The 17,875-nt window shown below is 33.7% G+C and overlaps 1 protein-coding gene across 5 annotated transcripts in view; it reads right to left on the reverse strand.

Moving 5' to 3' along the window:
• Window positions 1-17,875, reverse strand: part of PSD3 (pleckstrin and Sec7 domain containing 3) — a 593,010-nt gene that overhangs the window by 302,650 nt on the left and 272,485 nt on the right. For 4 of the 5 annotated variants that reach the window (XM_077773127.1, XM_077773129.1, XM_077773131.1 and 1 more), the window contains one exon: window positions 15,326-15,384. In XM_077773127.1, the coding sequence (XP_077629253.1) occupies window positions 15,326-15,384 (59 nt within the window). Of the gene's footprint in view, window positions 1-9,035; window positions 9,055-15,325; window positions 15,385-17,875 lie in introns of those variants that run through there. The other variant, XM_077773130.1, reaches the window with a different exon arrangement.

Here is a 17,875-nt window from a genome sequence, read left to right on the forward strand (position 1 = left end):
TAGTATTTCTGATGTTACTGTAAATAAAATGAATTTCATTTTCATGTTGTTCATTACTGATCTATCATATATATATAATTGATCTCTGTATATTCAACTTTTATTCTGCAGCCTTACTGAACTTGTTTTTGAGATTCTAATAGTGTTTGCTTGTTTATTTTTTTTGTAGATATATGGTTTTCTATATACAAGATCAGGTCTTCAGCAAACAGATAATTTTACTTATTCCCTTCTAATCTTGAAACTTGTTTTCTTGCCTTATTACTCTGATTAGAATCTTCAATACAGTACATGGAAAATAAGATGCACAAATTTATATTCCTACAAGGATTCCGTTTTCTCCAAAACGTCCAAAAGTTTTCTCCGTTTTCTCCAAAAGTCCTTACCAGCACTTGTTAACTCTTATCTTTTTGATAACAGCCATTTTAATAGGTGTGAGGTAATATCTGATAGTAGTTTTGATTTGCACTTCCCTTATGATTAGTGATGGAAAGCATCTTTTCATGTTCCTATTGACCATTTGTAGAGATCTTCCTTGAAAACTTTAGTTCCTTTCTCAATTTCAATTTTTTTCTTGCTATTGAGTTGTAGGAGTTTCATATATATTTTGGATTATTAATGCTTTATCAGATATATGATTTACAAATACTTCCTCTCATTTTATAGGGTGTCTTTTCATTTTGTTGATGGTTTCCTCTGCTGTGCAAACTTTTTAGTTCAATATAGTCTTATTTATTTTTGCTTTTATTGCTTTTGCTTTGGTGTCAGATTAAAACAATTATATCCAAAACCAATGTCAAAGAGCTTTTCCCCAATGTTTTCTTCCAGGATTTTATGGTTTCAGGCCTTACATGTAAGTCTTTAATCCATTCCACGTCAGTTTTGTAAGTTATTTAAGGTAGGGGCCCAGTTTCATTCTTTGGCATGTGGATAACCAGTTTTCCCAACACCATTTATTGCAGAGACTATCACTTCCCCATAGAGTATTCTTGGCTCCCTTGTCACATATTAGTTGACTGTAGATTTGTGAGTTCATTTCTGAGCTCTCAATTCTGTTCCATTGGTATGTGTGTTTATTTTAATGCTAAAAAATACTGTTTGAATTACTACAACTTTGCAGTACAACTGGAAATCCAGAATTGTGATTACATCTGGCTGTGTTCCTCTTTCTTGAGATTGTTTTGGTTATGTGGGGTTTTTTTGAGGTTACCAATAAATATCTTAGAGTTGTTTTTCCTTTTCTGTAAAAATTGCGATTTAAATTTTGATAAGGAATTGCACTGAATCTATATATGGCCTTGGGTAGTATGGAAATTTAAACAATATTAATTATTCCAATCGTGAACATGGGACATCTTTCCATTTGTGTCTTTAATTTCTTTCAACAATGTCCTCTAGATTTCAATGTACAGATCTTTCACTTCCTTGGTTAAATTTATTCCTTAGTATTTCATTGTTTTTGGTGCTATCATGACTGGGATTATTTTTTTTTTTCCTCTTTCAGACATTCTCTCATTACCATAGAGAAACACAACTGGTTTTTGTATAATGACTTTTTATCTTGAATTTCTACTGAATTCCTTTATTAGTTTTAACGTGTGTGTGTGTGTGTGTGTGTGTGTGTGTAGTCTTTAGGGTTTTCCATACTTAAGATCATGTCATTTCCAAACAAATGATTTTGTCTTTCTTTTCAATCGGGATTCTTTTATTTTCCTTGATGGATTGATTGCTTTGGCTAGGATTTGCATTACTAAGTTGATTAGGAGTAGTGAGAATGAAAACCCTTGTCTTGATCTTAAAGGGAAAACTTCCAACATTTCACCATGGAGTATGATGTTAGTGTGATAAAGCCTTTGTGTAGGCATACTTCCATACTCAACATATTGAGGGTTTTTATCAGGAAAGGATATTAAGTTTTGTTAAATGCTTTTTCTGCATCTGTTAAGATGCTTATATAATTTTTATCTTTCCTTCTATTAATGTGATGTATCATATTTATTGATTTGTAGATGCTGAAACATCTTTGCCTCCCTCCTAGAGATGAATGCCTATTGATCACAGTGTGAAGTCTTTAAGGTGCTCTTAAATCTGCTTTACTAGTATTTTGAGAATTTTTGCATCTATACTCATCAGTAGCCTATAAATTTCTTTTCTTACAGTGTCCCTATTTGGCTTTTCTATCAGGGTAATGCTGTTCTTGTAAATGAATTTGGAAGTGCTTCCTCCTACTCTTAAATATTTTGGAAGAGTTTGACAAGGACTGCCATTAATCCTTTCTTAAATGCTTGAATTCACCAGTGAAACCATTTGGTGCCGGGCTTATCTTTTTTAGGAGGTTTTTGATACTGAATTAATATCCTTACTCATTATTGGTCTGTTCAGGTTTTCTGTTTCATGGTTCAGTCTTGGTGGGCTGTATGTTTCTAGAAATATAATTTTAGGTTGTCCAATATGTGGAGTACAATGGTTAGTAGTAGTTTCTTCTAATTCTTTGTATTTCTGTGTTATCTGTTGTAATGTCTCCTCTTTCATTTATAATTTTATTTATTTGAGACTTTTTTTTTTCACTAGTTTACCTAAAGTTTTCCCAATTTTGTCTATCATTTCATAGAACCAACTCTTGGTTTTGTTCATCTTTTCTATTTTCTTATTTTCTATCCCATTTATTTTACTCTTGTCTTTATTATTACCTTTCTTTTTGCTAACATTGGGTTTAGATTGTTCTTCTTTTAGTTCCTTGAGGTATAAGATTAGGTTGTTTGAGATCTTTTTGACATATGTGCTTATAGCTGTAGTTTCCTCTTAGAACTGTTTATGCTGCGTCCCATAAATTTTAGTATGTTGTGTTTCCATTTTTTTTTTATTGTCTCAAGATACTTTTTTACTTCCTTTTTGATTTCTTCTTTGATACACTGGTTTTTAACTTCCATGTTTATACATTTTCTAGCTTTCCTCCTGTTATTGATTTTATTTTTATTTTCTGAAATTTGTGGCCAGAAAAGACACTTGATATAATATTTTATCATCTCCTATTTCTTGAGACTTGTTTTGCAGCCTAGTATGTGATCTACCCTAGAAAATGACTCACATGTGCTCTAAAATAATATGTATTCTACTGCTGTTCAATGGAATATTCTGTATATGTCTCGTAGGACCATTTGGTTGACAGTACTGCTCAAATCACCAATGTATATGTTGATTATTGATTCTCTATTGGTGAGAGTGGAGTATTAAAGGCCCCCAACTATTACTGTACTGCTGTTTATTGCTCCTTTTAGTTCTGTATTTGCTTTACATATTTTGGTGCTCTGATTTTGAGCATATTATCTCCTTTCCACTTGTCAGTTGTTCATCCAGTTATTTTGGGACAATATTTTAGGTGTCTACACTTAGAACTGTCATATCCTTTTGGCAGACTGACCTTTTCATCATTATAAAATGTCTTTATCTCTAATACTTCTGGTCTTAAAGTATATTTGGTTGATATTAACAAAGAAACTCCAATTCTCTTCCAATTACTGTTTACATGGTACTTCTTTTCTTATTGTTTAACTTTCAACCTACTGTCTCCGAATCTAAAATGTGATTCTTTTATACTGCACACAGTTGAATGTTTTTAATCTATTTTTCTAATATTTTAAATATAGTGTCTGGCTTTCCTTGGGGAGAGTTTCTACTGATTGCTATCTTTGACTGTATAGAGGCTATACTTTTCTATTTCTTTGCAAGTCTTATAATTATTTGTTGAAAACCAGAGATTTTAAATAATGTGGTAACTCTGTAAATCAGATTCATCGTCCTCCCCACTTGTTTGTGGTTACTGTATTGTTTTGTTTAGTGGCATCTCATGAACTAATTCTTTGTTATATGTGAGCCATGAAGGTCTCTACTCAGTAAACTTAGTAACCAGCTTATTACTGGACAGAGATTTCCTTAAATTCCTTGAACAAATAAGTATCCCAGTCTTTGCCATGAGGTTGTGTTTGCATGTTAAGTAATACCTTCAAAGCTCTAGAAGACAGTTTATAAGTATGTTGGAGTCTTCACTTTCTGTTTATGCAGAATCTCAAGTATTGTCAGAGGTAAGAGCTTAGGGTCCTTTCACGTTTTTTTCTGGGCAGGTGGACATAGATTCCCAAGAATACATCACAGTTTACTAGTATACCTTATATCCCAGCTTTTCCTTTTAAGTTTTTTGGTCAGCCTCTTGTTTGCCTTATTACTAGTACCTGATGCAGCAGTTTTGTTTAACAACTGTCAAATGTCCTGGGGAATTTTTTTTTAAACTGAATGAGTGGTTCAGATCAAAGAAAGACAGGCCCTGCAAGAGAGGATTTTCCAGTGAGCTGCCAGACAAATCAAATAAGACAATTTCCTGGGAATGGGGCTTTTGAGGGAGCTCTTCAATGCCCATTCTAATGAATGCTAGGCTTCTGGTTTTCACAGCTACTCTGTCAGACTATAGGTTTTCAAGATTACTGTGAAGCTGGGGAGAGGAGACTGTAATAAAGCAAGTTAAACACCACAAATTTCACTGTTCTCATGGATATTCAGCTATTTTTTGTTTTCTTCAATAAATACTCTTCAGATTGTTGCAAGCCTTTTGTTAATCTCCAGAGTTCTGAAAACAGTGATTTTGACCATTTTTTGCAAGTATTCTCTTTGTTTTTTTGGAGGAACAGATTTTCAGAAGTCCTTACTGTCATTTGTAAGTACTTTCCCCTCAGTAAGACCTTTAGACTCTAATGAAAGAATATTTTAATGTCAATAGTTAATAACCACATCAAAAATTCTTTTTATAAGTTTTAGCTACTTAAACATGTAATAAAAAAAATTAGAGGGCAACTTTAAAATGGAAGAAGGGTATTTTTTCAAAATTCTTTTGAAAAGATTCATGAGCAAATATGTTTAATGATCATTAAGTCAAAAATTTCTTTAGAACACCATGAATTTCTATTATAAGGTATAAATAAAACTTTAATCATTTAATTAATAATTGTCATGTTTTATAATATATAAAAACAATGGTAAAGTGTCTGGCATTATTTTGGTTTATAAAATCATACTTCATTCTAAATTCAGACTTATTTACTTGCTTATTTAGCATTGCTTTTTGTATACTTTCACAGTGACCACAACATTTTCTATGTTAGTGTAAAGATACTATTATGACTCATATAAATTTTGAAATAAAAATTAGGAAAATAGCAATTAGGGGAAAAATGGATATGTAAATTCAAACCAACAAAAACAATTCATATATTTAGGGTCCTGCATAGTAAGGAACCATTAGTACAATCAATCACCCAATACCTGGTGCCTCAATTTGTCTAACTAATGCAAGAAAATAATCAAGATACACGACTTTCTATTAGTCAAAGATATCCAACAACTTACTGAATATTTGATTAGTTGAGGTTATTAATAACTGCTATTTATTGTCCTCCTCTGACTCACTGGTAAATCCTACGTAAAGCTTAAAAGGAAAAGCAAAGGGTCTCATCAGACCATTTTGTGCCTTATTATCATATACATTTAAACACTCACTGAGTTTTTATACCATTTTTATCATGCAGTAAAAGTAAAATGAAGTCTCTGTCATCAAGAAATGCTCCTTCATATAATACTTGGATTTTTCCTTTTTATTATACCAAATTGTGTCAATTATTTTGAAATACTATTATTCAAATACTGTCCAGTGAACAAAGCTAACCATAATCACTGACAGTGTATCTCAACTATTCATATGTATCACAAAGAAACTCATACATTTCCATGGTTCTATTTTCTTCCCAAATCAATTCATAACTTTGGAAAAAGGTAGGCTTGCTCTGGAACAAATGCTGGTCAGTTACATGACAAGGCAGTAATTTCACAGTAACTTTTTATATTCTGAATTCCTTCCGATTAAATAAATAGACCATAGAAGTGTGAAAAGCTTCATGCACAGAGAGTCACAAAAATTGTCTCTTGAAATCAATGCAATATTTTCAATCAAATCTGAAATGTTCAGTGAATATGAACCTCAAGATCATTAACCTTAAAATCAAGAGGCATCTTTAATCAAAGCTAAAATTTAACATGTGGAATGGAAAATCCACAGAAAGAAAGAATTCTGTTTGAAATCTTAAAGTACCAGGGCAGCCCAAATCTTCAAGTTTGGCCAATTAAGGCACCATCCATAATGAGAGGAAATATTAAGCAAAAAGATGAAAAACCAATGACTAGAGGTTCATATTCCCAGACAAATTTAAGACTATTCTCCAAAGTGACTGTACTAACATTTTCAAATATACTTCTTATAATACAAAAGAAAGATCTGTTTTCTCCATTTGTTTTCTTTTAAAGATACATTAAGTGCCTTTTAGAGAGAAATTCTTTGATGAATTATTTCTGAAAAACTGAACTCATATATGTGTTCAACATGTTCCCAATTCAGAATGTTAAGTAAAAGGAATCATCCTCAATCTTACTCTACTATGTGTGCGTGAGAGAGCAAAGGTTTCATGGACTAAGGGCAGAGGGTCTGGAAAAGAAAAGTCCTGCAAATTTATGTGAAAAACCAGATAGGAAATATTTTAGGCTTTATAGGCCATGAGGTCCCTGTTACAACTATTTAACACTATCATTTTAGTGTGAAGATGCAAAGAAATGGGTATAGCTGTGTTCCATAAAACTTTACTTAACAAAACAGCCTATCGGCAGAATTTTTCCTACGGGTCATACTTTGCTAACTCTGATTTTTTTTTTTAAGATTTTATTTTTAAATCATCCCTATACTTAATATGGGCCTTGAACTCACAACCACAAGATCGAGAGTCATATGCTCTACCGAGAGTCTACAAGCCATTCTCTGAGCCAGCCAGGCACCCCCACTGATCTTAGAGAAAACTAGATGGAAGTAGAATTCTTGTTGAGCACATCATGAGTGAGCATGCAAAATAGATTAGGATTCCTGATGTATTCTGTGCTTTATTGTTAAAATTACGGCATTTCCCCCCACTACATTGATAATCAGCTCCCAACTTTGCTGGTAACAATGAGAGCAAAGGGGCAAAGTTAAGATGAAGAGATTCCTTCTTTAGTAATCTAGAAACCATATAATCTGCTGTCCAGAACTCAGCACAAGAGTGACCAAGTCTTTGCTTTGAGTAAGTACGCCTTCCCTGACAGATGGAGGAATGGAACCTTCCTCAATGCTCGAGCCAAGACCTAACCTAAACTCAGTTCTAAGGGAGAGGTACTGACAAGGCCAGTTATATCTCAAGTATTCACTAGGAAAGCAAACCACAGCATATACTCTGACCTACAGGTTGAAGAATTAGGCAAAATAATCCTAAAATGTTTATTTTATTTATTTATTTTTTTAAATTTATTTCTAGGAGAGAGAGAGAGAAAGACAGCATGAGCAGGGGAGGGTCAGAGAGAGGGAGGCAAAGACTTAAAGACAGCATGAGCAGGGGAGGGGCAGAGAGAGGGAGTCACAGCCTGAAACAGGCTCCAGACTCTGAGCTGGCAGTCAGCACAGAGCCAGACGCGGGGCTCGAACCCACGAACCGCGAGATCATGACCTAAGCGAAAGTCGGACGCTCAACCGACTAAGCCACCCAGGCGCCCCCTAAAATGTTTATTTTCAATCATGTAGAGTCTGGAAGCTTTGCAGAAAACATGCTTTCAGAGAAACTAAGGGCTCTCATGATCCATTGGTAAAATCTGGCCTTATAAATCTTGGGATATCAAAAACACAGCAGGCATACCCTCCCACATGATAATTCTACCTCCAACATGTCATAATAAATGGGATTTTAAAAAAAAGTATACTACTAATTTGGTAATTCAATTCTGTAGCTCTGCTACAAGTTTCTATTTTGCTTTTGTTTCATTTTCTTCTGTATCAAGTAAGTTTAATTGTATTATGCTGCCCTCAGGTGTTCACTTTTTTATATGCATGATTAGTAGGCAAAGTAAGATCCTTTGTCAATTTAGAAACCAAAATGCTAATAAGGCTGTCATATTCAAAGTATCCTTTCAAAACTCCAATCACAGAGCTAATGTAAGTATTAAATAAGTTCAACTTTTTGGGGTATCTGAACTATTACTTGGGTTTTTCCTACTACTTGTATAAATAAATTGCCACTGAAAAAGGAACCGGAAGTGGTGTAAAGAAAAAATAAAGCAACTGATAATAATGTTGTAACACGGTGGCTCTCAAAGGAGGACTCGGGGATCCTGTTCCTGGTGCCAATAAGCTCAAACCTAGTGTTATAATAATACTCAGAATATTTCTTTCACTCTCAAAAGTTACAGTGGAGTTTTCTAAGCCACATGACTTCTGATAAATTATAACCAACTAAACACAGGAGCAGACTTAGCTGTCTTTTATTAAGTCAAATATGAAAGTCTTGCAACAAAAATTTTAAATGCTATACTTCTCACTCATTTTTTGTTTTCCTAAGTATAATTATTATTCATTAAAAAGAATGTTATCCCATTCACTCATTCATGGAATCTAAAAAAAAAAAAAAAAAATGAACAAACAAGGAAGGCCCCTGTGATGAGCACCAGGTGTTGTATATAAGTGCTGAATCACTAAATTGTATACCTGAAACTAATATTATGCTATATGTAAACTAACTGGAATCTAAACTAAAAAAAAACAAACAAACCCACATAAGTGTAAAGTTAAAAAAAAGGCGGGGGGGGCAGAAACTGACCAATAAATACAGAGTAGAAACTGACGGCTACCAGAGGGGTAGAGTAAGGGGATAGGCAAAACAGGTGAAGGGATGGGAGATACAAGCTTCCGGTTATGGAATGAATATATAACAGGTAAAGGGTATAGTATAGGGAAAATACTCAATAGTTTGTTACTAGCATTGTATGGTAATAGATGGTAGCTACAGTTGTGGTGAGCACGTCATAACACACAAACTTGTCAAATCACTATGTTGTACACCTGAAACTAACATAACATTGTGTGTCAACTGTATTTCAATTTTAAAAAAGGTATAAACTTCTAGTTATAAAATAAATACCTCATGAGGATGTAATGTACATCACGATTAATACTGTATTGAATATTCAAAAATTAAGAGTTGTGGCTTGGGGCACCTGGGTGGCTCAGTCGGTTAAGTGTCTGACTCTTGATCTCAGCTCAGGTCTTGATCTCAGGGTCATGAGTTCAAGCTCCATGAATTGGGCTCCACAGTAGGTATGGAGCCTACTTAAAAAAAAAAAAAAAAAAATTAAGAGTAGCTTAAAAGTTTTCATCACAAGGAAAAGTACCATAACTATGTTTGGTGACAAATGTTAAGTGGACTTACTGTGATGATCATTTTGTAATATATACAAATACTGAATCATAATGCTGTACACCTAAAAATACACAAAAAATAAAATTCACTCACTTTAAAAGAGAAAAAGTATGTTATTCTTTTAATGGGTTTGTTAATACCGTTTTTAAATAATTTAATAAATACTTTTAAATCTTATCGATTTTAGTTTAACAAAGTAAATAGTAATGGATATAGCAAAAGTTCTTAGGTTTGAGCTTATGGGCACCAGGAACAGGATCCCTGAGTCCTACTTTGAGAGCCGCTGTGTTACAACATTATTATCAGTTGCTTTATTTTTCCTTTACACCACTTCTGGTTCCTTTTTTAGTGGCAATGTATTTATACAAGTAGTAGGAAAAACCCAAAAGTTCTTTGGTCCTCAAAAAAATTCAAGAGTATAAAGGGATCTTGAGACCATAAAGTCTGAAAAGTACTATAGTAGCAGACAGATTCTATCACAACTTCATAGAAAGTGTTTCCTCTGAAATTTATGAAGATAAAGGAAAAGACACTGACCTCATTTTTATCAAATTACAAAGACTAAACTCTACTTTTAACTTATTACAGAAAGACAGACATTAACTTAAGAGGTGGGATTAGAGGTAAAAAGTTTTGTCTACCTTCCTCACCCTAACTTATCCTTCTCTCTCCAAACCATTTGCAGGAAATAAGAGCAAAAACAGACTTAATACTGCATTTCATTTACTTTCCTTTATCACTTTCTACTGTTGAGCTGTGCAGATGTGAAAAGCTCATAATTGTAAGAAGGAAAAGGAAAGTCATTATGCAGTGACTGAATAATGTATAAATTAGATAATCGAGGTCCCTAAATGAGTCCCATTAACCCAACTGATACCTGTGTTATATTTTCCATGTATGAAACTACTCTAAAAAAAAAACAAAAACAGAACTACAAAAAGAAATGAGGGAAGAAAAGAGAAGGGGTAGAGTTGCCTAGGGAGGAAGAAATGGAGGAAAAAAAAAAGAGGAAGGGAGGCTTTCATTTTCAAGAGTCACAGAAGCTAAGAAAATCTACCAGTACATGATTAGTTTTGACATGCTGAAAAAGGCATTCCTATTAAAAATCTAGGTAACTGTCAATTTGACAGTACATTGTTATTTTAAAGGTCATTTTAAAATTGAAAAACCTGGGGTGCACGGGTGGTTCAGTTGGTTAAGCGTCCAACTGTTGATTCTGGCTCAGGTCCTGATCTTGTGGTCTGTGGAATCAACCCCCATGTGGGCTCTACCTTGACAGCGTGAAGCCTGCTTAGGATTCTGTCTTTCCCTCTTTCTCTGCCCTTCCCCTACTTGTTCTCTTTCTCTCTCAAAATAAACATTTAAAAAGTTAAAAAAAATAAAATTGGAAAATCTGAAACCAAGACGTTTTTCTATAAAAACATTTCCACAGCTGATGGTTAAGGTTCTTAGGCTATCTCCCAAACGCTCATTCTGATGAGAGACAATAACAGTAAAACTGAACCCAGAGCCCCACCAGAAACCCTTGGCAACTCTGAGGTCTAGACCTGACGCTTCTAAGAACTTTCAGTATCACTGAGAGCCCATTAGAAGTCACTGTGGCTGGGGAGCTCCCAATGAGGTGAAAAGAAAGACTTGGCACCAAGGAGGTGGAAAAGAGGTAAGGGAAGGAGGCTGTGTTTGCTGAATGGAAATTAAGAACGAGGCTAGAATCTAGCAGGGTAAAACTCACATAAGGAAACAAATAATGCCAGGGATGGTTTTCCTGGAAGAGGGTGTCGAGGATGTGGGGCAGACAGGAAGAGGAGGTATAGAGAAGACAAAGGGAGAGCAGCAGGCAAAATTCACTGAAGGCAGCTGTCAGTTATAAAAATGATAATCACAGACACAGAGATTTCTTAAGGATATTAACTACCTATCAACCTTAGCGGTTTGTCGTGCTTTTGAGGCACAATATAAAAAGTGAAAGCATTAACCAATTCTTAACCATAGTCATTTTCCACTTCTGATAATAAACCAAATATTTTACCCACACGTAAAATTCAATGATCCTACAGAGCCAATTAAAAACTCATTATTATCAATGGAGTTTACAAATTGAAAAATAATGCATTCCTATGATCTATGTCAAACTGAACTCCACATATATGTTTAGCATTATTCTATTACAAAAACTAGCTTTACCCTTTGATATTTTCTCCCCCCTATCGTTATTAGTTGTGAAATTCACCAACTAATTGTGTGCTCATCTATCCTACTCTTCATTACAACTCAATCTGTATCTAAAACTTCCTCCCACCTCAGAGTCCTGGTCTGGTGAGAAGTTCCTGCCTATTGTTCTGTGCCTGCCCCCTGCCTTCAGCCCCAGTGATAATCCTGCAAGATGGCTGAATCTCAACTATGATGGAAGTACCAAAGGCACATTTGAAGGTTAGTCCAGAAAATAAGTAGGTCTGAACTTATTCTAACATGACAAAATCCTTTTGCTCATACTATTTCCAATAAAATACAAGGCTTTAAAAAGAAAAAGATTTTCAGATTTTCAACTCTTTCCTTTTTCACAGTTCAAACAACATGCAATACAACTTAGTTTCAGTATAGCAAGAGAAAACTAAACTCTAGAGTTTGTTTTAACAGAGATTTATCTGTATGTGCAAAAGTTTAATTTATATATATATTTCATAGATGAAGATGCATTTTAGAGAGATTACTTAGCAAATTAACCATGTGACCACAATTATAAAATATTTATTTTACCTAAAAGAATAAAACACACGCAGAAAAATAAAAGCCAGTTGATACTATTGCTTAAATAATGATGCATCATTCATATTTTTAAAAAATAGGTACAAAAGGGAATCAGCATTTTTAGCTCCAATGAAATTATAACATATGAATTAATTTCTCCCCAAAATATTGCATATACGTTAGATTGTTTTTTTCCTAGCTTACATATTAGTGAAGTTCAATAATCCAATGTATAATTAAAATACCTCTCCAGTGTTTTTCTACCTTAGCACCTCATTTACCTGCTACCATTCTTCAGTTAAAAGGACTAATGGAAGTAAGCCTAGCCAACACTACCAGAAATGAGATATGACTTCCATGAACATCTCATTCATTTCCCATCCTTACTCAAATGGCACAGAACTTGGATACAGAAGACACACTATGAGAGTTTGTTGAATGACAGAGTAAATTAGAAATAGAAAGATAGACATTCCAACATATAACACTATATTAATTACATTAGTATACATTCTATCGTTTTATTAGTAAGAAAGTTAGGAGAATAAAGGTCCATATTAGTGCATTTTCAATGTATCATTCCTTAGAGTAAATAAAATCACAAGGAAGATTCACAAATTACAGCCAAAAGAAGCTAATTCCCAAGGTATGCTCCCCTACTGAAAGCATGAGGACATGCTTATCTTGGTACTTCTTAAAAAGGTCATGCTGTGGTATTGGTATCATGGCACAATGGTAAGAAAGAAAAGGAAAATGGTTTATTAGTTTACTCCCCAAGAGGATTATTCTGACATTGGACTGAGTAATGAGAGATGATGGCCTAGGCAGTACAGCCTAGGAAGGTGAAAAGGGGCAGACATTAGAAATACATCACTTTATATTTTGAATGGTTCACCTTCAAAGGGGCCATGCTAATAAGTCAAACAAATATGGTAACAATAAATCAGGCAATCATGATGCAAGAGAAGCTACATCCAGAATTATGGCTAAAAACTTACCACCTAGAAGGAAAATTTATTTTTAAAATGAATCCAGAGTTGGAAGGTAAGAGAAACACATTTTTGTATGGTTAGTTCTTATAATAACTACTATCTATTTAACAGATTTAACAGCATGCACTGTAAATAAGGATTAAAAACTCTCTAATATACAAAACCTAAACAACAGACAACCCTAAGTATAAAGCATACATCAAAAACAAAGCTAAGAACTAATAATCATTAAAAACACAATTTTGAGGATATACGGATATTTACTTGTACTTATAATATTCTCCCTCTTATATGTAATTCTGCCACTAGTCAATTATTAATTATGTATGACTGGCATAATTCAAGCTAATAAACTGTTCATTTGTATGCTGTCTCTTACTTATATACTCTTACATTCTAGTTGCCAAAAAGAAGAGTGATGCTTCATTTAATCTCTTTTCAATTATTCAAAAGAGGTCTGAAGACAGAGCAAGAGCAAATCCAAGATCTATGGTTCTGAACCAATGGGCTACAGACACTTAGGGTGCCCATGTCTGGTTTGGGTATCAAGCATGCTGACTTATCTGAATAAATAATAAACCTCACGCCTTTAGTTACTCCTATGTTTCAAACTATTGTGATTAATAAGTTATATATTTATTTGAGAGTATTATTAAAGCAATATCAGCTTTTTAAAAGGTAATTTAGCTTTTAATAGACCAATCTCAGATCTAGCGACTTCCATAGAAGTTCTATGAGATCCTCAACTTTTAAATAAGAATTCTTTTTTTTTTTTCCACCACACATTTTCTCAGTCAACAGATACTAAATGTACAACCATCATATCTGGATAGGACCTCAAAATAACTCATGTGAAGAAGATCCCTCATGCTGGGACTCGCTGATTTGTACAAAAGTTATATGTGGACAAGAGCATTCAAAATTGACTCTTTCAGCTGAAGTTAGGTTGAGAAATTGAGTGCAAGGAAAGAAAGGGACAGAATTGCAACGGTTATCATAAGACTAGCAGAGAAGAAAGCAGGGAAAACCTGCTTCACTGATAAGAGGAAAGCAGAGGTCAGGACCATCCACTGATTGGTCCTTCCTATAGCAAGCTGGATGAGTTTAGATTCTGATCCTCATTTCAAGGCTCACTAGTACCTTCATTTCCATAAGATGTATTACAGTGCTATTGTCCCAAAATGTCCCCTGAAAGTATCTATATTTTTAATCTGTATCATCTCTGGACACATGTTATATATGTCTACTAGTCACTAAGTTATTCTAAATTAACCTGATGCAAACTGCAAAAGGAACTTCCTAGTTGAGTATTGTGAGATTTATGAAGGAAGTGTTAAATTAACTATCACTAACTACATCTCCTCTTCAGTCTTCTGAAGGTAGAACACTTTTTTCCCTTCAGTCCATCTTAATGGCCTCAGAGAGCTCCATTTTGCCTTAAGGAAATTATGCGGCCTTTTCAAATGGGAAAACGAAATTGGATTGAAAACTAAGTTTTAGTTCTTTTAATTATAAGATAAATCATACAGCAAATCAAGGGATGATCTAGATTTTTAATTATAAGAAACCTGGTTTTCTTTTCAAAATAAATGGACTGGAGACTATAAAAAAATTTTGTGCTAAGTAAGTATACATTGGCCTATATTAAGCTAAAGCACTCTCATTTTCTTTAATATAAAGTTTAAGTAAATGCTAAAATTCCATATCCTTTAAAAGGTAAGTCTGTTTATAACTATAAACTTAAGTTCATTCTACATCTTAAATACAAGAACAGAAAGTAATTAGAGCATTTTGATATTTCAACTGTTAAAAGACTAGGTGAGCTGAGAAATGTAGAAAAGGCTGAGTTCTTAGGACTCATTACCGTATTTAGTGAAAACACAGTCAACATTTTCTAACTTATAACCTTTCCATCATATATCAACTCTAATAGGTAACCAAAAACAAACAAAACAAAACAAAACAAAACAAAAACAAAACAAGTAAAAGCTCTGCCTCTGCCATCTACTGGAGAAAGAAGATACAGAACACACATATTACAGATAAAACAACTCCAGACACGTACACAATATTGTATTTGCTTAAAACTAAGCTCTGTGCTGGCATATAAAGTAAGTCATTTCTACTTACTTAAAGACTTATGTTTACCTACCTGTCATGTAGAGAATGAGAGAAAAGGGTGGCAGAGAATAAATGTGTATGAACACAAAAGCAAAGATAAGTCCACGACAATTTAATTTCTATAAGACAGCTTCACACACCTACACTTACATGGCCATGGAGATCTGTGTTAAGAAGCATCATTGCACAGGTGAGGCAATGGACTCCATCTAAGGGGAGAGAGAAGGAAAAAAAAGTATTAACTCACTATTTCCTGTTGGGCTCCTTATTATCATTAAATAGCATACATTAAGAACCTATGAAAACACATAATGTGGCTAGGCACAATTCATCACATTTGAGGAGACAAAAAATAGATAAAAATAAATTACTAAAGGGACCTCAGTAACAAAGTTGGACTCTACTGCTGACAAAGTATATTATTCTTACCTCTCTGGAGGGGAATTTGACAGTACATATTGGAAACTTTGAAACAGTATCTTCTGACACAGTAAATCCACTTACAGGGCTTTACACTTAGGAAATAAGAATCTATACAAAATACAAGGATATCCAAAGAAACATTGCTTACAATGGGGAATAGTAAATAAAACCCTCCAAAAATATAACTATTTTGTTTAAGTCATTAAAAATGTTGTCCAAGTATAAATGTTGAAATAGAAAGATATTTCACAGTAAATTATTATATGAAAAACACAATATATGCAGTATAGTTTCATTTAAATATAAACATATCTAGAATAATATATAATATAATATTAAAAGATTATGGTCTCTGGATAGTAAGATAATTTTTGTATTTTCATTTATATTTTCTTAATTTTTTATAACAAGATACAGAAATGAAAATAAACTATTTACTACTATTCTTTTTTTATTTTTACTCTCTGAGAAGAAAGTAAATTAAGAAAGAAGCAAAAGTTAAAGGAAACCAAGATTTGGGTCTTTCATTGTACTGACTGGGTATTAGTTCTCTGGCTAAAACAACATAGGCAGCAACAGTTATCTTCTTTCTTGACAATTCTTTAAAGGTAACATGTAGGTTACTGGTCCAGGATACTATGGATCAGACAAAACTACAATATTGGAATAATTTGAAAAGATTAAAAAATTAAATGTTCAGGAAAAAAAATGGTGCCCATACCAGAAGGATCATTTTACACTTAGATGGAAACATTGGTCTCTCTTCTTACTTTATAAAGGAAAAGGCAATACAATAAGAATTAAGCTTTCATTTCCAAGTCTTAGAAATACTTATTCTTTTCTTGCAAGTCTCAATCCAAGTATACTTAATCATAGCAGTTGCAGATGCAGAAAGATCTTACTAATGGATGTCAAATGTACAGAAAGGCCTTTCTAATTACCGAATTCATGAATGAAAGATAGCTTATTTTGGGGTGCCTGAGTGACTCAGTCAAACGTCTGACTCTAGACTTAGGCTCAGGTCACAATCTCACAGTTTGTGAATTCAGCCAGGCATTGGGTTCTGTGCTGACAGTATGGAGCTTGCTTGGGATCCTCTCTCTCTCCCTTTCTCTCTGCCCCTCCCCCATTCTCTCCCTTTCAAAATAAATAAACTTTATAAAAAAATCTTTTTAAAAAGATAGCTTATTTTTCAAAGATTGCCTTTGAGTACAGTACATGATTTCTGTTATTAATGTCGATAAGGAGATGCTACCAAATGCCCAAAAGTAAATTTATTCCACTTCCAGCTTATTATTATTAAATTTTAAATACATTTAAAACAAATTCATTAAAAGCATCTACAAAACTCAGCAGCCAACTCTCAAATATCCTTATCGATAGCCAGTTGAGGGTACACATCCATATTCTTTCTTTCACTGAGGACTGCCAACATCTTACTAGATATAAAGGAGGTTTTAATAGAAACAACTCTTTTCTTATCGCTTTCACTCTACACTCAGTGAGGACAATAATAGAAAGTGAATAAATGGTCTAAATATAATGAAAGGAAGGACTAAAGAAAATTAAGTTCCCTTTTTACAGAGAAGAGTGTGACTTTAATGACCAGATGGTTAGTTACTTTAGCTATAGCCTGGCGGGTAGAGACCAGAGACCTGGGGATAATCACTTTAGTCAATATCACATATACTTATCCCAGTTAACCAGCAATACTGAAGCTCAGAGATAACTGCCATTTCTAACACATCTAGTCCTAGTGACCTATTCCAGAATTTGTGTTTATGAAAGATTCTCCAATTGCAAATGAAAGCACCTAACTTCAAATGGTGAAAACTTTGCTTTATTGCAGGAATTGACATAGAGGAAAAACCTCTCTTGATAGAGTACATCAACAATTAAATAAAATTGCTTTTTAAAAATAGCAAAATAAATATGAACTCATAGTTCATTAAAATCATAAACCAAAATCAGTGCTCAGTGATGTTACAATGAATATCAAACCAAGCACTGGAGACACACCACAAATCCAGTGAGATTTGTAAATGTTTTCAAAACTAACCACAAAATTAATAAGCATACATGCATTTCAAGGGGTCTAGAGTCAGATGCATAGGAAGAAGAAATAAGAAAACTAGCATTTCATTTTTTAAAATGTGCTTTGCATGTAAAATCTCAGAGTGACAGCATGAGCAACTTAGAGCATCCTGTCATAGTATGGAACTGGAAAACTAAGTAAAATTTAATTAAAAGAACAGTAAGGAATACCATGCAGTCATT

This window comes from Crocuta crocuta, unplaced genomic scaffold, assembly GCF_008692635.1.
Source record: "Crocuta crocuta isolate KB4526 unplaced genomic scaffold, BGI_CrCroc_1.0 scaffold177, whole genome shotgun sequence".
NCBI classification, from domain to species: Eukaryota; Metazoa; Chordata; class Mammalia; order Carnivora; family Hyaenidae; genus Crocuta; species Crocuta crocuta.